General features: G+C 45.6%; 1 protein-coding gene across 1 annotated transcript in view; it reads right to left on the bottom strand.

Moving 5' to 3' along the window:
- Positions 1–20,331, bottom strand: part of LOC126094474 (bumetanide-sensitive sodium-(potassium)-chloride cotransporter-like) — a 618,436-nt gene extending 598,105 nt beyond the window's left edge. The window contains 1 exon segment of the mRNA XM_049908865.1: positions 20,067–20,331. Within this exon segment, the coding sequence (XP_049764822.1) occupies positions 20,067–20,321 (255 nt within the window). The 5' untranslated portion in view covers positions 20,322–20,331.
- Positions 20,332–21,969: the final 1,638 nt, after the last annotated feature.

The raw sequence follows: 21,969 nt of genomic DNA, 5'->3' as shown, positions 1-21,969 counted from the left end.
GGCGAACTCACTCACGCCGTCCGGTTAATTCTTAAATTGTCTTTCTTGTTTTCTATTTTTGGTCCTTTTTTACCTTCCATATGTGCCGTTACCATCTCCTCAGTGCAGCCACGGTCGCATTGTAGGGTGAATATGGAGAAAAGGAGTAACTTCGTTGTCAAGTTTAATGGTAGAAGATCGGTTTTTTCGAGGTATGTCACTAATTTCGGAAGGGGGATTCTTGACTAAGAACAGATGGTAAGAGTGTATCAAATGTAACGCAAAACCAATTTATTTTTGGATAACAGATCGTGATATATTCAAAAAAGTGGAAATATAAAAAAAACGAAATAACCTCTTTCAAAATATCTTTTCGAAATGCATTCCACCTGTTTTAGGCAAGTTGTACTATTGGACAGCATTTAAAACCTTAGCTTTAATTTGATTAACATTTCAAATGCGTCACGAACCCGTCAAACGTATGATAGATCCTACCTCCCAGATCATCCACGCTATTCGGGGGGGGGGGGGGGGGGCGGGGGGGGGGGGGGTAGCTTAAACCTAACAGCTGTTCACCCCAAAAGGAAAGTCGGCCGATGTGGCCGAGCGGCTCTAGGCGCTTCAGTCTGGAACCGCGCGACCGGTACGGTAGCAGGTTCGAATCCTGCCTCGGGCATGGATGTGTGTGATGTCCTTAGGTTAGTTAGGTTTAAGTAGTTCTAAGTTCCAGGGGACTGATGACCTCAGCTGTTAAGTCCCATAGTGATGAGAGCCATTTGAACCATTTTGAACCCAAAAGGAAAAATTCAGTAGCTAGTGGTCCAGTGAGAGAGTTTCGGATACTACAAACCCAATATAATATGTCTCGTCCACTGGTAACGGTAATCACTGTCTCAATTCCACCGCAGATTATGAAAGGAATGGACTGATGCCGGTATTTATGTAATATAAGCTTAGGTCAATTATATGTATAGCTCATACATGTGTAAGCATTGGGACCTGTATGTATTTTGACTTCATCAGATGTAGTTCCGCGTTCTCAGCTGCATGCTAAATTTCTCCGCAGTGTTCTGTGGGGCAAAGAAATGTGACCCTATCGACTGGTTTCTATCTCAATGCTGCATTGAGAGATTAGTTATGTTGTTGTTTTATCCAGTCAAGAGACTCGTTTGATGCAGCTCTCCAGGCTACTCTATCCTATGCAATCTTCTCTTCATCTCCAAGTAACTGCTGCAACCTACGTCCGTCTGTATCTGCTTAGTGTATTCATCTCTTGTTCTCCCTCTACGATTTTTACCCACCACACTGCACTCCAATACTAAATTGGTGATTCCTTGATGCCTCAGAACATGCCCTACCAACCGATCCCTTCTTTTAGTTAAGTTGGGCCACAAAATCTTCTTCTCTCCAGTTCTATTCAGTACCTCCTCATTAGTTACGTGATCTACCCATTGAATCTTCAGCATTCTTCTGTAGCATCACATTTCCAAAGATTCTATTCTCTTCTTGTCTAAACTATTTATCGGCCATGTTTCACTTCCATAGAAATACTTTCAGAAACGATTTTCTGACACTTAAATCAACACTCGATGTTAACAAATTTCTCTTCTTCATAAACGCTTTCCTTGCCATTGCCAGTCTACATTTTATATCCCCTCTACTTCGACCATCATCAGTTATTTCGCTCCCAAAATAGCAAAACTCATCTACTACTTTAAGTGTTTCATTTCCTAACCTAATTCCCTCAGCATCACCTGATTTACTTCGATGACATCCCATTATCCTCGTTTTGTTTTTGTTGATGTTCATCTTACATTCTCCTTTCAAGACACTGTCCATTCCGTTCAACTGCTCTTCCAGGTCCTTTGCTGTCTCTGACAGAATTACAGTTTCATCGACAAACCTCAAAGTTTTTATTTCTTCTCCATGGATTTTAATCCCTGTTCCAAATTTTTCTTTTGTTTCCTTTACTGCTTGCTCAATATACAGATTTAATAACATCGGGGGTAGGTTACGACTTTGTCTCACTCCCTTCCCAACCAATGATTCCCCTTCCTTGCCCTCGACTCTTATAACTGCCATCTGGTTTCTGTACAAATTGTAAATATCCTTTTGCTCCTTGTATTGGACTCCTGCCACCTTCAGAATTTGAAAGAGAGTATTCCAGTCAACATCGTCAAAAGCTTTCTCTAAGTCTACAAATACTAGAAACGTAGGTTTACGTTTCCTTAATCTATTTTCTCAGATAAGTCGCAGAACTGTGGAACGCAGTTTCGTTTCTTCTGATGACGACGTCCTCCTGAGTAGTCCCCACCCGGAGATCCGACTGGAGGACTATATTACCTCCGGAATATTTTACACAAGAGGACGCCACCATCATTTAACCACACAGTAAAGCTGCATGCCCTCGGGAAAAATGACGGCTGTAGTTTCCCTTTGCTTTCAGCTGTTCCCAGTACCAGCACAGCAAAGCCGTATCGGTTGATGTTACAAGGCCAGATCAGTCAATCATCCTGACTGTTGCCCCTGAAACTACTGAAAAGGCTGCTACCCCTCTCAACCCTCTCCAGGAACTACGGGTTCGTCTTGCCTCTCAACAGATACCCCTCCGTTGTGGTTGTACTTCGGTACGCTAGCCTTCCTACCAACGGCAAGGTCCATGGTTTATGGGGAGAGGAGATTAGTTATATCTACATTTATTCTCCGGTGTCCAACGTACAGTGCATGGCAGGAAGTAAGAAAGAGAGGACAGGTCTCCCATTTTTTTCTGAAGGCGAGTTCGTTTATTTCGTGCTTCCAATACACCAAATTATTCCCCACTCTTTTGGCTACAAAACACTGTTTTTCAACATTATCTCCTGTGATTGCGATAGTCCTACGCCACGTTACTGGAAGAGGCTGTATGCCCGCATGGTACCACTCTGCTAATCGACGTCGGAGCCGCCGTCTTGCAGCATCAGAAACCTGACCATCATCTACGTACTGCTTCCCACGGAGTGTATCCTTCATAGGGCTAAACTCGTTGCTCTTGATGGTCTTCTATTAGGCGGCGGAGAATCTAGCGGGCACACACCATTGAGTGGTCGATGAGTGTGTCAGTACAACCAATAGAGATACAACCAATGGAGACGTCCAGTTGTGCAGCTATGTGTTTGTGATCCGTCGATCATCTCGAATAACAGTGTCCGCACGTTCTAACATTGTAGGAGTCATAACTGTTGATCGAAAAGATTTGCGAGATCTTGTTTTGATGAGGACAGACGCCTCTCCTAATTACTCAAAGTGCTTTCGTTCACCTACAGGACTCCGTAGACGTTTTGCAAGTACTTCTGAACATCTACGATGCTCGAATTTTCAAGACTGCTATTGCGCCTCTACCTATCGGAACTCCATGAAAGTATAGAGGCTGAAATGGAAATATTCCACAATGTCTCACAACAAATTCGGCATTTTTTCAGCCGAAATTGGCCGAGAAAATTTCATTACTTATTGAACGCTCCTCGTACAAAGACGGTCCAGCAATCAATCATACAATTTTGATAGATAGTAATGTGTAACCGGTGAACTTCGGATGAACCTCGTTCTCAGCTTCGAACGAGATGTCACTGTGGTTAAGTGGCCATACTCGATTTTGGGAGGATCGGTTTTTGTGATTTCCCTAAATCGTTTAAGGCAAACTTCAGAATGCTTCCGGTCAGAGCTTGTGCATCATGTACAATGGTCGTTAAACCATGACGTTTTTCGTTCTAAGTCGACACGTCATTCATATGTGTTCACAGTCGAAGACGTTTAACTTGAGGGTGAATTACCTCTTGCGAACAGGTGAAACATTACCACGGCGAGACGCTAGGCTGATCAAGAATGATTACGCAGGACTGAAGTAAAATGAACATAGAATGTTGTGGAATTACCTCAAAGTAACACTCTTGGTACGTAGTCGATCCCATAAAACAAACGTGAGTGAGAAATATATCTCAGGTTTTCACCGTGTAGTGTTTTGATTAAATATAGCTAATATTTAGACCGAGCACTGTAGTTACTACCAGAGAAAGTAAACACCTGAAGAGAAACACTATGACTGAACTTTGTACAGTAAATGTTTTGGGTAACTTTCATTCTCTTACTGTTCCCTCTGCACTTCTTCTGCAAACCGGATGTAATTAAACACAACTGCTCGACGAGCTCACTTAAGATTATTGCTTAATATTATCGCACTGAATACGCAAGGGCTGTTGAATAAGTAATGCAACTTTCTTTCTGGGTCAGTTTCGGTTGAAAAAATGCGAAATTTGTTGTGGGACATTGTGGAATATTCCCGTTTCAGCCGCTGCAACATCATGAAGTTCGCAAAGGTTGCAGCGCTATACGCATCCTCCAAAATGGCGCCTGTAACGGAGTTGCGTTTCAAGCAGACAGCTGTCATTGAGTTTCTTCTAACGAAAACCAGAGCATCGCAGATATTCTTAGGTGCTTGCAGAATGTCTACGGAGACCTGGAAATGAACAAAAGAACGGTGAGTCGTTAGGAGAGGCGTCTGTCATCATCGCAACAAGGGCAAGAAAATCTGTACGATCTCCCGCGTGTTGGCCGGGCACACACATCTGTGATCCTCGCAGTGTTGGAACATACGGACACACTCATTCAAGATGATCAACGGATCACAAACAAATCTTTGCAAAGCTGGACGTCTCTTTTGGTATTCAGAATGAAATTTTCGCGCTGCAGTGGAGTGTGCGCTGATATGAAACTTCCTGCCAGATTAAAACACAGTCGAAATACAATAAAGAGGAAAAAAAGATATTCATACGCAGGGTCAGCGATGCCGGCGGCCAATGGTCTAGTTAATAGTTGTAAATTCTAACTCACGCTCCCAAATTATACGATGAAATAATACAGAGTTCTCATATACAAAAAATTAGGGTTCAGAAATAAGTCGTACAATGTATGCATTTAAATGGTACAGTATTCTGGATTGGACTAGAGTGAAGTGTGGCAGTTTCTAGCAATGGTAATGACCGCAGGGCCTACAGAAATAGGTCAGAATATTTATTACTTTACGATCAGCGATGATGAGATACAATGGAGGTGGAAGCTCAAATGGTTCTGAGCACTATGGGACTTAACATCTTAGGTCAACAGTCCCCTAGAACTTAGAACTACTTAAACCTAACTGACCTAAGGACATCACACACATCCATGCCCGAGGCAGGATTCGAACTTGCGACCGTAGCAGTCCCGCGGGTCCGGTCTGAAGGAGATGGAAGATCAGTTGTCAAAGCAGAGAGCCATTTCACTGTGGACCGCAGAAACAGAGAGGTTGGAGTTTTCCATTTTAAATTTAATAGTGGTCATGGTTGGGAATTATTGGTAATTTTAATTTTATTCTCAAAGACGGCGGATTTGTGAAAAGGATTTCTTCTTCTTGTAAAATATAAAAGAAACTTTGAAAACAACAAACCATTCATAAATATTCTTGTATGTTTTACCTGACGACGAGGACCTGCTTTCGAAACACTTCGTGTATCCTGTGATCTTATCACAAATTTTAACATTTTACGAAAACTTGGGTTGCTACGACTGTCGGAGATGGCTTAAGAGTATCGCCTGTTTTCTTTGCGTCTGTGCCCTGGATTAAATCCGCAATCTCTCCTCAATGTCACCTAGATGAGAAGCTCATGTGACTCTTTTGACTGTTATCTGCTATGTGCGCAAATGTCGTTGCTGCTATCCGCGAGGAGTAAGCTATGTAACGGCACCCTCTCCCATCTCTCTCTCCTCCCTGCGGGTCCGGGGTAAGAATAGGCCCGAGGTATTCCTGCCTGTCGTAAGAGGCGACTAAAAGGAGTTTCAACCGTTTTGGCCTTCCATGTGATGGTCCCCCTTGGGGTTTGATCTCCTTTTTTCAAAATTCTACAGAAGTACGAGCCTATTGGGGAAGGACGTCTTACGTGGTATATCACTGGTCCTCAGTGCACTAAGACCTTGACACTCAGCATTGTAACGGCGTTGTAACCACACCCACTATTCCTCAAATTGGGCCTAAACACCTGATGGGTTGCACAAGTTACGCCCATAGTGCGTCCCCATCTGCACCTACGATCATGATGGACTTTCCATGGCACCCGAAATCCAGCACGGTAGCCAGCCCGTTGTGGTGGGGTCGTCATGTACCCTCTAGGCTGTAGCCCCCTGACAACACAAGGATCGTACTGCCGATACCTGAGCTGCACCCTCCCCACGTCGGCCAAGGAGTAGATGCCCGTCTCCTTGGGGCATCAGGACTCCCGGCAACGGTCATCCTGCCAGGTGGCCCTTGCTGAGGCTGGGTGGCGCCCGTGGGGAGAGCCCTTGGTCGGAGTGGGTGGTATCGGGGCGGACGTTTTGCAGATGAAACGTGAACATGTATCAGGTTGATCTGCGGCCGAGTCTTTTAAAAAGAAAGGTACTGTCTCTGGTTCTGGTTCTCCTGCCCTTTCCCCCTTGGCCATTCCCTGGGAGGAAGAACAGGCCCGCCGGCTTGGGGCGAAGTACTTCCCCCGCTATTTAGTCTGTTCTCGTACTGATGGGGGGGGGACGTTCGCCACCTCCAAGCCCATGTTCTTTCTCCAGCACATCGAGGACATCTTCGGGGAAATCGAGGCTCTCAGTAAAATGCGTTCGGGGTCCGTTCTTATAAAGATCACCTCCGCCACACAGTCGGCGGCGCTCCAGGCATGCGACCAACTAGGGGACATCCCAGTGTCCATTGTCCCGCATCTGGCACTGAATAGGACGCAGGGGGTTATTTTTCATCGGGACCTCCTGCTGCAATCTGATGAGGAGCTCAGGGCCAACCTGGAGCGCTGAGGCGTGCATTTCGTCCGGCGAGTCCAGCGCGGCCCCAAAGACCGTCGCATCGACACCGGGGCCTTTACCCTCGCCTTCGAGGGGGACGTTCTCCCGGAGAAGGTAAAGGTGATGTGCTACCGGTGCGACGTGCGACCTTACATCCCACCTCCTATGCGCTGCTTTCGGTGTTTGCGCTTTGGGCACATGTCGTCACGATGTGAGGCTGAGCCCCTTTGTGGCGATTGTGGACGTCCTCTTCGTGAGGAACATACATGCACCCCACCACCTCGGTGCGTCAATTGTCCTGGCATCCACTCGCCTAGATCTTTAGACTGCCCCGCGTATCAGATGGAGAAGAAGATTCAAGAATTAAAAACTTTGGATCGTCTCTCTTATTCTGAGGCCAGGAAGAAGTATGACCGCCTCCATCCCGTGACGTTGACAACTTCGTTTGCCTCAGTCATGTCCACTCCTTCCACAGTATCCTCACCCCTATCCTGTCCCCCCTCCACCTCCTCACCCCATCCGGGGTCTATGCCTCCGCCTCCCAAATCCCTCCCTTCCAAATCCTCCTCCCTCACAGCCCCTGCCCCCTCTGCCCCAGGGGCCCCCCTTCCTCCTCCTCCCCCTCTGCCGCCTGAGAAGTGATCCTCTTCTCAGGCGTCCATCAGGGAACCGTTCCAGACCCCGGCTTCCCAGGTCCGGCGTTCCAAAACGGACCCCGCGCATGAGAACCTTCTTCGGGTCGAGCCCAACATCCCCGTGCCTCATCGGACTTCCAAGAAGGCCTCCAAGAAGAAGTCTTTATCCCCCTCTAAACCCTGGCGCATTTCGTCTGATGCTCCATCCGTGAGTCGCTGCTCCCGGCCGTCTTCAGTTTCGCTGGGATGCTCTGCTGCCAGGCGCTCACTGGCCTCTCGTCGGCGAATGATGCTGCCCCTCCTACACAACCCGGGAAAGCGGCCGCAGCTGGCGACGACTCGATGGAACAGGATCCGCCTCCCGCCGGTTGTAGCGTTGTTCCCTCGACACCTGGCCCTCTGCAGCCGTCGAGCTGACCAGCTCTTCACCCGTTTCGTTCCCTCTTTTCTGACCCGCGATGGCTTTGTTACATTGGAACATAAGAGGTATTCGATCTAATCGGGAGGAATTACAACTGCTCCTCCGCCTGCACTGTCCGCTCGTCCTTGGTCTCCAGGAAACCAAGTTGCGCCCAACTGACCATATTGCTTTTACCCACTATACCTCGGAGCGGTCTGACCTCACTCCTGTGGACGGTATTCCAGCTCATGGTGGGGTCATGTTGCTCGTTCGGGACGATGTCTATTACCATCCCATCCCATTGACCACCCCACTCTAAGCAATAGCTGTCCGTATTACTCTTTCTGCCTTTACTTTTTCTGTTTGTACCGTCTACACTCCATCAACATCTGCAGTTAGTCGGGCTGACATGATGCACCTGATTGTTCAGCTTCCTCCGCCGTTTTTATTGTTTGGCGACTTCAATGCCCATCATCCCCTTTGGGGCTCTCCTGCATCCTGTCAGAGAGGCTCCCTCTTGGCGGATGTCTTCAGCCATCTCAATCTTGTCTGCCTCAATGCTGGCGCCCCGACTTTCCTCTCGGACTCTACTCATACCTACTCCCACTTGGACCTCTCAATCTGTTCTACCACTCTTGCCCATCGGTTCGAGTGGTATGTCCTTTCTGACACCTATTCGAGCGACCACTTCCCCTGTGTCGTTTGTCTCCTTCACCACACCCCATCCCCACGTCCTTTGATGATGATGATGATGATGTTTGGTTTGTGGGGCGCTCAACTGCGTGGTTATCAGCGCCCGTACAATTTCCCAATCTTTGCTCAGTCCAATTTCGCCACTTTCCTGGATGATGATGAAATGATGAGGACAACACAAACACCCAGTCATCTCGAGGCAGGTGAAAATCCCTGACCCCGCCGGGAATCGAGCCCGGGACCCCATGCTCGGGAAGCGAGAACACTACCGCGAAACCACGAGCGGCACGTCCTTCGAGCTGGAACATACTGAAAGCTGACTGGGGACTTTACTCCTCCCTGGCGACCTTTACGGACCACGATTTTCTCAGTTGTGACAGTCAGGTCGAATACCTCATGGCTGTTATCATCAATGCTGCCGAACGTTCCATTCCTCGTACTACCTCTTCTTCACGTCGCGTTTCCGTCCCCTGGTGGAATGGGGCTTGTAGAGACGCTATCCGTGCTCGACGACGTGCTTTACGCACCTTTCGCCGCCATCCAACGTTGCCGAATTGTATTGGATACAAACGACTCCGAGCGCAATGCCGTAGAGTCATCAAAGACAGCAAAAAAGCTTGTTGGGCCTCTTTCACCAGCTCCTTTAACAGTTTTACTCCCTCTTCTGTCGTTTGGGGTGACCTGCGCCGGCTGTCGGGCATTAAGGCCCACTCCTCGGTACCTGGCCTGACTTCAGGTAATGAGTTCCTTGTTGATCCTGTGGATGTCTCCAACGCCTTCGGCCGCTTTTTCGCGGAGGTTTCAAGCTCCACCCATTACCACCCTGCCTTCCTTCCCAGGAAAGAGGCAGAAGAGGCTCAGCGACCTTCCTTCCACTCGCTGAATCTGGAAAATTATAATGCCCCCTTTACTATGCGGGAACACGAACGTGCACTTGCACTGTCCCGGTCCTCTGCTCCGGGGCCAGATGCCATTCACGTTCAGCTGCTGGCACACCTTTCTCCGGCAGGCAAAAGCTTCCTTCTTCGTACCTACAATTGCGTCTGGACCGAAGGTCAGGTCCCCATGCGTTGGCGTGACGCCGTCGTTGTTCCTATACCCAAACCCGGGAAGGATAGACACCTTCCTTCTAGTTACCGCCCCATTTCTCTTACAAGCTGTGTCTGTAAGGTGATGGAGCGCATGGTTAACGCTCGGTTAGTTTGGATTCTTGAATCTCGACAGCTACTTACCAATGTTCAATGCGGCTTTCGTCGTCGCCGCTCCGCTGTTGACCACCTTGTGACCTTGTCGACATTCATCATGGACAACTTTTTGCGAAAGCGCCAAACAGTAGCCGTGTTCTTCGATTTGGAGAAGGTTTATGATACCTGTTGGAGAGGAGGTCTCCTCCGCACTATGCACAGGTGGGGTCTACGTGGTCGCCTGCCCCTTTTTATTGATTCCTTTTTAACAGATCGAAAGTTTAGGGTACATGTGGGTTCTGTATTGTCCGACGTCTTCCTCCAGGAGAACGGAGTGCCTCAGGGCTCCGTCTTGAGCGTAGCCCTTTTTGCCATAGCGATCAATCCAATTATGGATTGCATTCTACCTAATGTCTCAGGCTCTCTTTTTATCGATGACTTCGCGATCTACTGCAGTGCCCAGAGAACATGCCTCCTGGAGCGCTGCCTTCAGCGTTGTCTAGACAGCCTATACTCATGGAGTGTGGCAAATGGCTTCCGGTTCTCTGAAGAGAAGACGGTTTGCATCAACTTTTGGCGATATAAAGCGTTCCTTCCGCCATCCTTACATCTCGGTCCAGTTGTTCTCCCATTTGTGGAAACAACTAAGTTTCTAGGGCTCACACTGAACAGGAAACTTTGTTGGTCTCCGCACGTCTCTTATTTGGCTGCCCGTTGTACACGTTCCCTCAATGTCCTCAGAGTTCTTAGTAGTTCATCTTGGGGAGCGGATTGCACTGTCCTGCTTCGCTTGTTTCGGTCCATAGTCCGATCAAAGCTGGATTATGGGAGCCTCGTCTGCTCGGCCATCCCTCTTACGCCGTCTCAACTCCATCCACCATAGGGGTTACGTCTTGCGACCGGAGCATTCTACACTAGTCCCGTCGAGAGTCTTTATGCTAAAGCTGCCGAATTACCATTGACCTACCGGCGCGACGTACTGCTTTGTCGGTATGCCTGTCGGCTGTTGTCAATGCCCGACCACCCCTCTTATCAGTCCTTCTTCGCCGATTCTCTCGACCGTCAGTATGGGTTGTATGTGTCTGCCCTGCTGCCCCCTGGAGTCCGCTTTCGTTGCCTGCTTCGACAATTGGATTTTGCCCTCCCTACCACCTTCAGAGAGGGTGAGAGCCCGACACCACCTTGGCTCCAGGCTCCGTTTCATATTTATCTCGACCTCAGCTCGCTCCCGAAGGAGGGTACTCCGGCTGCAGTGTATTGCTCACGGTTTGTCGAACTTCGTGCGCAACTTGCCAGTCACACCTTTAATTACACTGATGGCTCCAAAACTGACGATGGTGTCGGCTGTGCCTTTGTCGTCGGGGCCGTCACCTTTAAATACAGGCTCCTCGACCAGTGTTCCAGCTTTACGGCCGAGCTTTTTGCTCTCTGGGCGCTAATGACCTCAATAGTTGAGCGCCCATAAACCCCCCCCCCCCCAAAAAAAAAATCTTTCTCTCATCGTCACCAATTCAAACACAACACCATACGATACGTCCTCTCACTGAAGCCATTTACAGCACTTGCTTATTCACCCCGTTACGAAATACTGCAGACTCATACACATCTGCCGGCCGGAGTGGCCGAGCGGTTCTAGGCGCTTCAGTCTGGAACCGCGCAACCGCTACGGTCGCAGGTTCGAATCCTGCCTCGGGCATGGATGTGTGTATTGTCTTTAGATTAGTTAGGTTTAAGTAGTTCTAAGTTCTAGGGGACTGATGACCTCAGATGTTAAGTCCCATAGTGCTCAGAGCCATTTTTTTTCATACACGCCTGTCAAGTTACTCTTGTCTGAAGCAAGCTGTTCTACATCCACACCAATAACCTGCAAGGTGTGTGGCGATCATTTGCCGAGATGTATGTTGAAGGAAGTTATTTGTTGCCTGACTCTTCATAGAACGTCTGATTTTGAAATCAAAGTTATCTGCAATGTACAGTGCCTTCCTTGTAGCGTCTGCCACTTACTAAAGGAACCCATGACGAAACCTGACATTCCTCGATGGATCTTGTCCGTCTTCTCCATCAGTCCTACCTCATTAAGTCTTAGGTTTGGCGTCGAGCATTAAGAGGGGCGTTCAATAAGTAATGCAACACATTTTTATTCAGAAATCAGGTTGGTTCTATTCAGGATTCCTATACACCATATTGTTCCCTACTCTTGTCTACAAAACCCTATTTTTTAACGTAACCTCCATCAAATGTGACGGTCTAACACCACCTTACTGGAGTGCCTGCATGCCCGCTTGGTACCACTATACTGGTGGACGTTGGAGCCAACATCTCGTTGTATCAATAACTTCAACATGTACATACTGCTTCCCGCAGAGTGCATCCTTCATTTGCCCAAACGGATGGGAGTCAGAAGGTACGAGATCCGTCTTGTAGGATGGCTGAGGAAGAACAATTCAGTCAAGTTTTGTGAGATCCTCTCGGGTGCGCAGACTTGTGTGAGGGAGGACATCAAACAGAGTAACTCCTTCAGAGTCCCAGAAGATCGTCGCCATGCCTTTCCCGACAGATGGTGTAACTTTGAACTTTTTCTTCAGAAGAGAGGTGGTGTGACGCCACTCCATTGATTGCCGTTTAGTTTCCGGTTCGAAGTGATGAACCCATGTTTCATCGCCTGTGACGATGTCCGACAAAAAACTGTCACGATCAGCCTCGTAACGCGCAAGCGTTCTGCACAGTGGTCCTTCGTTGCCCTCTTTACGGTCTTCTGTTAGGAGGCGAGGATTCCAGCGGTCACACACCTATCAACACCCCAACTGGTGGGGGTGTGTGTCAGCACTAGTAATAGGTACGTTCAGTTGAGCAGCGAGGTGTTTGACTGATCATCTCGAATGAGAGTGTCCGCACGGTCCAGTTTTACAGGAGTTACGGCTGTGTGCGGCCGGCCAGCACGCGGGAGATCGTACAGATTTTCGCGCCTTGTTGCGGTGATCACAGACGCCTCTCCCAACGACTCACTGTGCTTTTATTCATTGCCCGATCTCAGATATTCAGCATGCCCCTATTAATATCTGCGGTGCTCCGGTTTTTCGGCAAAGGAAACTCAGCGCAGTTATCTGCTTGAAATGCACCCCCGTTACATTCGCCATTTTGAAGACTAGGTATAGCACCGCCACTTATCAAAATGTCACCAAGCTGTAGGTGCTGCAGCGTGAATATTCCATAATATTCCACAACAAATCCCGCACTTTTTCAACCGAAACTGGCCGAGAAAAATATGAGTTCCCTAACTTATTGGACGTCCGTCGTACTCATGAATCGAACATGTGTTTTGCAAGCTATTGCTTTCGTGAATGCATTACATTTCCTTACGAATCTTCCAGCGCATGCCTGGCATCTGCTTTCCTATAATAGTTTTATGTGACTGTTCCACTTGGGGCGGGTACTCCCAGATATTTTACGGTAGCTACTGTTCCCGTGATTTATTTGCAACAGTGTAATCTAACAGTATTGGGTCCTTCCACCTATTTGTACGCAATTTACTTTGAAGGTAAACTGCCAATTCGTCTCGCAAGCTCTGCCTGAGGCAGAGAACCTCTTATCACAACCCTCACTTTCGACAAATGTGACACTCAAATTGCTGTAGATTTGACTACAGGCTGTACTCACGACGATGCATACTCTTTACACAGAAAAGCAGGGTGTATCTCTTTCTTAACTATTTAAAGCGGTTACACAATCAAAGTTAAGTGCAGGCATACAATTGACTTCCGTTGGAATGTCCGAAAGAAACCACACACCAAAATGAGGCTTCAGCAGTATGTCGTGAGGGAAGGCCCACTGAACAACTAACGTAAACACTACTTGAATATTTATAAACTAATTCTTGCTACAGTTAGTAATTCTCTGTCCTTTTTCCGTGACATCGCATATGTTCGGCTTATAAAACAGAGTCTTTGATTCTCATTCTCTATATCATCCCATTTAAATTGTTTTTATTGCAATCCCATGACATTTCCTTGAACTGACAATCTCTAAATTTGTTTATCCAGGATATTACAGAAATTATACGGAATTCACTTAGTACTCAAGCGGAGAGCATAAGTTTTTCGTTGTTCGTGATCAGTTTAAATTTTTCTCAATATTCAAATACTTTGTTTAAGTAATTCATAATTCGTTTTTATCTTCTGTTGATTTCAAATGGTTCAAATGGCTCTAAGCACTACTGGACTTAACATTTGAGGTCATCAGTCCCCTAGACTTAGAACTACTTAAACCTAACTAACGTAAGGACAGCTCACACATCCATGCCCAAGGCAGGATTCGAACCTGCGATCGTAGCAGCAGGGCGGTTCCGGACTGAAGCGACTAGGAACGCTCGACCACAGCGGCCGGCTCTGTTGGCTTCATTAGAAGTTAACCCACAGTGTCATCCGCTAACATACTTACAGGGCTCCTCAGACTGTCTTACAAACGATTTATATAGATCAAGAGCAACAACGCTTCTGTCGCCAGATACGACCTGAGTTTCACCACAAGAGTTCCCATCAGTCATGCTTTACTGTGACCCTTATGGCAGGAAATCATGAGTTCAGTCGCGTAGTTGAGACGATATACCATAGAACGCCATAGAACGTTATAAAGCTACTTGTAACGAGCGGTGTCCGTATTCTGCTGGTAATCTTCGAGTATGGAAATCAACAGGAGAGCCCTTGTCGGTAGCTCACTACTTCAGACGAATGAAGAGAGAGATTTTCTGAAACCTTGCTTGGTGTATGTCAGTAGTACATCTTCGACGTATTTTAGTAATGGTTGAACAAGATATATGTCCCAAAATGCAAGTACAACTCGATATTACTGAAAATAGTCTACAGTTCTGCGGATTACTTTTATTTCCTTTTTGTGAATTAGTGTGTCCTGTAAAACTTTCCAGTCTTTAGGAACAAATCTTCAGTCGAGCCGGTTGGTCCCGGCGGAGTTTCGAGTCCTCCCTCGGGCATGGGTGTGAGTGTTTGTCCTTAGGATAATTTAGGTTAAGTAGTGTGTAAGCTTAGGGACTGATGACCTTAGCAGTTACGTCCCACAAGATTTCACACACATTTGAATTTTTTCAGTCGAGCGAGCCGAACGCCTCATGTATCTGATACTTTGAAATTTAATTTATAAGAATACTACAGTCATGTGTTAATATTCTACTAAATGGTCGCTTGATGATGATTTAAGACTTACAACGCATCGCGGCCTATTGTAAATATCTATAAAATACACGTAGCTTATGGCTCGTACCTCTTTGATTTTTTTTCTTTTTTTAGGAGAGCAATAATTCAGTGTTGAACGTAATTCTTCCAAAACATTTAAAATTCATTTCCCCATTAACTTTCATACCAATTTCTCTAAAATTTACCTAATATACACATAAGGCTCTCGTTAATTTAAAGAATTCATTTTAAAATATTTCATTGTCACGAACTTACAGCTTCTAACTAGGTTCCACTGCTGTAGTTGAAGTACTGCATATATCTTTTCTTAAAAAGTATTAACAGGAGACAAATGGAACTTACAATGTCGCCAAAAAATATCTATGACCCAATCTAATGAAATAAAACTATTGTATTTCAGGTACTTTTAATTCTATAAGTGTAAAAGCACTTTTTATTTATAATTTTCAGCTTCGAATTGTTTATGAGTTTATAGGTGTATGATACTACAAAGCAATTTCGTTGGCTAGAAAATGGATACTATAAAAAGCTAGAGTAAAAATCTGTCGAGCAGATTTTGAGAAAATATGAGTTCAGAACCAAAAATTTAAGTCACGGAAAAAGCATTTAAATAAAAATACACATTATATTTAAACACTCTATGCACACCAGTGTTCCGCGGCAAGTGAATACATGCTACGCGAAAAACTATGAATAACATGGCATTCCTTTTCAATGTTTTGGTGACACTAATTTTTTTAAACTTAATGATTTTTTGTTATTAATTATGGTTTGAAATTGAAGTAATCCCTGAACAGAACGAGTTTCTCGTTCTTTCAGAATTCTATTAACTTTCAAAATAGACAAGGACTTTCATCAAAACACCCGAATTGTCAAAGTGTTGCATCAGAGGAGAAGTTTGGAAAACCCTGATGTAGAGATTCTCTTCGAGCCACATCTACTCGGATACCAAATTCAACACATCATAACTCAAAATCTGTAGACGATATGCGCGTGAAAAAAATTTTCTAAGAGCTACAACCTCTTAAATAGCAATAAGTGCAGTTCCATTGTTTTGGCCATAACACTAAACTAGAAAGCGTAATCGAGAGTGTATACATTAACGACCAGCAGCACTTAATAGCGTGGGCTAGCGATGCTATTGTGTGCTGGATAGTTGCGTCGGCAGACGGTCATAAGAACTAGCAGAAAAAAAACTGGAAGAAAATTGCACTCGCTGCGATGTGTACGAGAGCCACACTTGGCAGCGTTTACATCGTAATAAACGATTCCGGCCGCTTTGCGTTTGAAATTCAGCACGTCTATCGGACGATTTTATGAATAGTTTCACTGTCAACATTAACAACCACTGTAACACTGTGCACGTCTTTTCCTGAGCTGTCAAGTACCATTAATTAAATGGCATCGTTCCGTTTACAAACATATTTACTTCAATATCTCGGTTGATACAAGTTTTAAGTGGATTAAACGTGCAACAAAATTACGTGAATTCATTACATCCATTGAGGACGAAGTAGTACGACTGTAATATGCAAACAGTCGCTTTTAGAAAGTGATAAGATTTATGATACCGTTAACTATTTTACTACTCACTGCATTTTCATTCGCAGAAGACGGTGTCACGGAAACGATATTTTCTGGACCATGTGCAACTAAGTGCTGATGTCCACCTGCTTGCGCTGTCTCGTGCTATCCTTTCCAGTAACGTAGATTAAAAACAAGCACTGAACGTAAGTTCGAGCATGTGAGTTCAGTGTTCGTTTACTGTGAAACCAAATGCGCGTAAGTATTGTGTGTTTGCGTGTGTAAACTAGCAAAATATAGTTTATCGGAATGAATTTGTCATGGATGCCACGAGGAAGTGGAGTCACAACGATCGAGCCGCACGTGCTCCAGAAAATGCTTCTGTAACACTTCCATTTGATGACGAGCCTGAAGTGCTTGGAAAACTATTTAGTGGTACAATAATCGTATCGTATTTAAAAAGCGACTGATTGCATATTACACGTACACAAAAACCTGACAAATGCGGGTAGGACTCGCGCTTGAGGTTTCCATACATATTTAATTATGTATGTATATTTTGATGAGTGAATTTGTGAATGTCAAAAGTGTGACATTGATGGCCATATCTTTTGATTACACTGACTTAGAAGCTGATTTTTTACACCGCCAGGAGATCGTACACATTGATATTTGACGTAAATGTCAATTTGATACCTCTGTCTATTTATGAGTAAAAGGGTTTTAACAGATGGACGGATAGACAGACAGGCAACAAATAGAAAAATAATATTTTTTGTATGATATCATTACAGGTTAACAATTTTCAGGTTTCTTCCTTTACTTGTTCTATGAGACCTTGCTACTTGGCAAATTTCATGATTCTAGGTCAACGAGAGGTACCCCATAAGTTTCGATGAGTGAGCATCAAAATGTGTGACAAAAAAATGGTTCAGATGGCTCTGAGCACTATGGGACTTAACATATATGGTCATCAGTCCCCTAGAACTTAGAACTACTTAAACCTAACTAACCTAAGGACAACACACAACACCCAGCCATCACGAGGCAGAGAAAATCCCTGACCCCGCCGGGAATCGGACCCGGGAACCCGGGCGTGGGAAGCGAGAACGCTACCGCACGACCACGAGATGCGGGCAAAATGTGTGACATAAATGGCAGTGTATTTAATTGCACTGACTTAGAACCTTGAATTTTTTTATACCACCAAGAGATTGAAGACCTATGTGTCTGCCTAAATTTCAGCTTGATACCTATACCTGTTTCTGAGAAAAAGTGGTCTTATCAGACAGACAAATAACAGAGTGATAGTATAAGAATTCCGTTATTACCGACTGAGGTTAGGGATGCGAAAAACCGACTGGTTTAAACTGATACCGGTAATTTAATTCGGAATAACCGGTATTTTTCGGTCCCTGTTCAGTCTCGGTTATAACATTTTTTTTTACTTTTTATTAATTACCGAGCAAAAAACCGAAATATCAATTAGCCATAACAGCAGTACTATTTTTTTTTCTTTTTTAAATGAACTTTCTTTAAATAGAATCCGCACTGGTTTGAAATATTGCGTTATTACAGAAAATTCGAAAAGCGATCAGAGCTTTTTTTCATAGCAATCCCGACGAAACGAACAACAAATGTACGGAATAAGAATTGGTACGGAATTGTTGTGACAATAATATTCCTATTGCCGCGTGTCGTGGTTACGTGGCCGTGTACATTCAGTGTGCAAGACTCGCATCCCTCATAGTACTCTATACGGCATTTTCTCGTTGGAGAATAGCACCAACCATAGTCTGGAAATATTTTTACGCTGTGACGTAGCCCTGAGGCACATTGCTGCATTTGCTTTAAGAGATTGAAGTTTTGTCTGCATTTCAATAAAATAATGAAAGAGGAAGGAAATTATGGTAAAAGTTGTTGTTGTCTTGAGTCCAGAGACTGGTTTGATGCAGTTCTCCATGTTACTCTATCCTGTGCAAACTTCTTCATCTCGAAGTAACTTCTGCACCCTACATCCTTTTGAATCTGCTTAGTGTATTCATCTCTTGGTCTCTCTTTACGATTTTTACCCTCCACGGTGCCTTCCAAAACTAAATTGGTGATCCCTTCATGCCTCAGAAAATGTCCTACCAACCAATCCCTTCTTTTGTTAAGTTGTGCCACAAATTTCTCTTCTCCCCAATTCTATTCAGTACCTCCTCATTAGTTACGTGATCTACCCATCTAATCTTCAGAATTCTTCTGTAGCACCACATTTCGAAAGCTTCTATTCTCTACTTGTCTAAACTATTCATCATCCATGTTTCACACCCATAGATGGCTACTCTCCATACAAATTCTTTTAAAAAAGACTTCCTGGCACTTAAATCTATACTCGATGTTAACAAATTTCTCCTCTTCAAAAACGCTTTCCTTGCCATTGCCAGTCTACATTTTATATCCTCTCTACTTCGACCATCATCAGTTATTCCGCTCTCCAGATAGCAAAACTCATGGCCTTTGTTGTCTTTTACAGAATTACAATGTCATCGGCAAAGCTCAAAGTTCTTATTTCTTCTCCATGGGTTTTAATTCCTACTACACATTTTTCTTTCGTTTCCTTTACTATGGTAACAGCAATAAATTAAAAACTTAAATATTCACTCATAATAAACAATAAAAATAGCAAGCAGCTAATCTGTGGTTGCCTGTCTACATAATATAACTCTCTATCTGCCTGTAGCCCTTGATAACGGACGAACTGAAGCAAAATCAGAGTTCTTCACACTCACATTTCACCTTTTAGAACTACCTATTCGTAATGTCCAAATAGTGATACGATCCCCAACTACAGTATGATTTTTGACAGAGTTTTAAAAAATCAGAAGAAATAGGAGAGTACTGGCGATTTTTCTAGTATTCAACCACGTATCACTTTTCGAGGAAAACGGAACGGCCGGCCTGTGTGGCCGAGCGGTTCTAGGCGCTTCAGTCTGGAACCGCGCGACCGCTACGGTTCGAATCCTGCCTCGAGCATAGATGTGTGTGATGTCCTTAAGTTAGTTACGTTTAAGTAGTTCTAAGTTCTAGGGGACTGATGACCTCAGATGTTATGTCCCGTAGTGCTCGGAACCATTTGAACCATTTGAAAACGGAACGGTAGACCGATTAAGTTTTCTTTTATGCATGTATTTAATTTAATATTCTGATTCTATGTATCTTGAAATCAAAGGAGTCACAGTTTTTCATTCTTTATTCGATTTGTACTTTTATTACAGGAAATAATGAGGATAAAAAACTAAAATTGGTAATTCCAGAAACCGTTTATTTTGAGAGGGTTTAACAGCTGGGTTGAATTGGCGTGGGAAAAAACCGACAGAGCTTAAAACCAGCTGCTTCGGTGATAATCGACATCCCTAAATGAGGTACCTGCAAATTACGTACCCCTCTGCATACTACGTTTTGCCGAAAACCTAGTTTCAATTTCTCGAACGGTTGACGAAATAAAAGGGGTGCAGGTGTTAGGTGATAGGTGGACGTAACGGGATGACGGGCACGAGAGCGCGCGGGGGCGCAGCAGGCGGCGTGCGGCAACAGGTGGGGGCGGTCCCGGCGCGCGGCGACTTACCTTGCCGGAGTACTTGCCCTCGTGCAGCTCGTCGAGTGTGGGCCGGTAGGCGTGCGGCGAGTTGGTGAAGTCGCGGTAGTGCTCTGCACGCGGCGGCACCTCCCTCGTCAGCTGGCCGAGCGAGCGCCACTCGTCTGCCACGGCGAACACCTCGAATCGCTGCGGCTGCCCGTCGCCGGCCTCCGCGTCGTCGCCGGCGGGCGGCACGGCGTGCATCTCCAGCTCCAGGCGGTCGCGCGCCGGGCTGCTGGACATGGCGGGGCGTCGGCGGTGGCCACACTGGCGCCGGCCGCCGGGCAGCGCGGCCCGCGGGCGTGGGCCGCCCCCACCACAGCCGCCGGCGGGCGGCCCGCCGCGGCCTTCCGGTAGCCGCCGCTGCCGCTGGCGCTACGGTGACCGCCGTGAGCGCCACACGCAGTGGCGGTCTTGCATTCTATGCGCATTCACCCCTCATCCCCAAGAAAAAGCCGGCTTTCCATATGCAACTAAAGTGACGTCACGCGAGTGACGCCACTGAAGTTGCGGGTGGAAACACCCATGTTCAATATGAACTTCCATGTGCAACTAAAGTGACGTCACGCGAGTGACGCCACTGAAGTTGCGGGTGGAAACACCCACGTTCCATATGAAACTATATGGTTCCAGTAACAGTCCCATGAAGGACCTTGCCGTTGGTGGGGAGGCTTGCGTGCCTCAGCGCTACAGATAGCCGTACCGTATGTGTAACCACAACGGAGGGGTATCAATTGAGAGGCCAGACAAACGCTTGGTTCCTGAAGAGGGGCAGCAGCCTTTTCAGTAGTTGCTGGGGCAACAGCCTGGATGATTGACTGATCTGGCCTTGTAACACTAACCTAAACAGCCTTGCTGTGCTCGTATTGCGAACGGCTGAAAGCAGGGCGAAACTACAGCCGTAATTTTTCCCGAGGACTTGCAGCTTTAGTGTATAGTTAAATGATGATGTCGTCCTCTTGGGTATAATATTCCGGAGGTAAAATAGTCCCCCATTCGGATCTCCGGGTGGGGACTACTCAGGAGGACGTCGTTATCAGGAGAAACAAAACTGGCGTTCTACATATCGGAGCTTGGAATGTCAGATCCCTTAATCGGGTAGGTAGGTTTGAAAATCTAAAAAGGGAAATGGATAGGTTAAAGTTAGATATAGTTGGAATTAGTGAAGTTCGGTGGCAGGAGGAACAAGACTTTTGGTCAGGTGAATACAGGGTTATAAATACAAAATCAAATAGGGGTAAAGCAGGAGTAGGTTTAATAATGAATAAAAAATAGGAGTGCGGGTAAGCTACTACAAACAGCATAGTGAACGCATTATTGTGGCCAAGATAGACACGTAGCCCACGCCTACTACAGTAGTACAAGTTTATATGCCAACTAGCTCTGCAGATGATGAAGAAATTAGTGAGATGTATGATGAGATAAAAGAAGTTATTGAGGTAGTGAAGGGAGACGAAAATTTAATAGTTCTGTGTGACTGGAATTCGACAGTAGGAGAAGGGAGAGAAGGAAACGTGGTAGGTGAATATGGATTGGAGGTAAGAAAAGAAAGAGGAAGCCGTCTGCTAGAATTTTGCACAGAGCATAACTTAATCATAGCTAACACTTGGTTCAAGAATCATAAAAGACGGTTGTATACATGGAAGAATCCTGGAGATACTAGAAGGTATCACATAGATTACATAATGGTAAGACAGAGATTTAGGAAACAGATTTTAAATTGTAAGACATTTCCAGGGGCAGAAGTGGACTCTGACCACAATCTATTGGTTATGAACAGTAGATTAAACCTGAAGAAACTGCAAAAAGGTGGGAATTTAAGGAGGTGGGACCTGGATAAACTGACTAAACCAGAGGTTGTACAGAGTTTCAGGGAGAGCATAAGCGAACA

The sequence above is a fragment of the Schistocerca cancellata genome, chromosome 8 (genome assembly GCF_023864275.1).
Source record: "Schistocerca cancellata isolate TAMUIC-IGC-003103 chromosome 8, iqSchCanc2.1, whole genome shotgun sequence".
NCBI lineage: Eukaryota > Metazoa > Arthropoda > Insecta > Orthoptera > Acrididae > Schistocerca > Schistocerca cancellata.
This window is presented reverse-complemented; position numbering and strand designations above follow the sequence as displayed.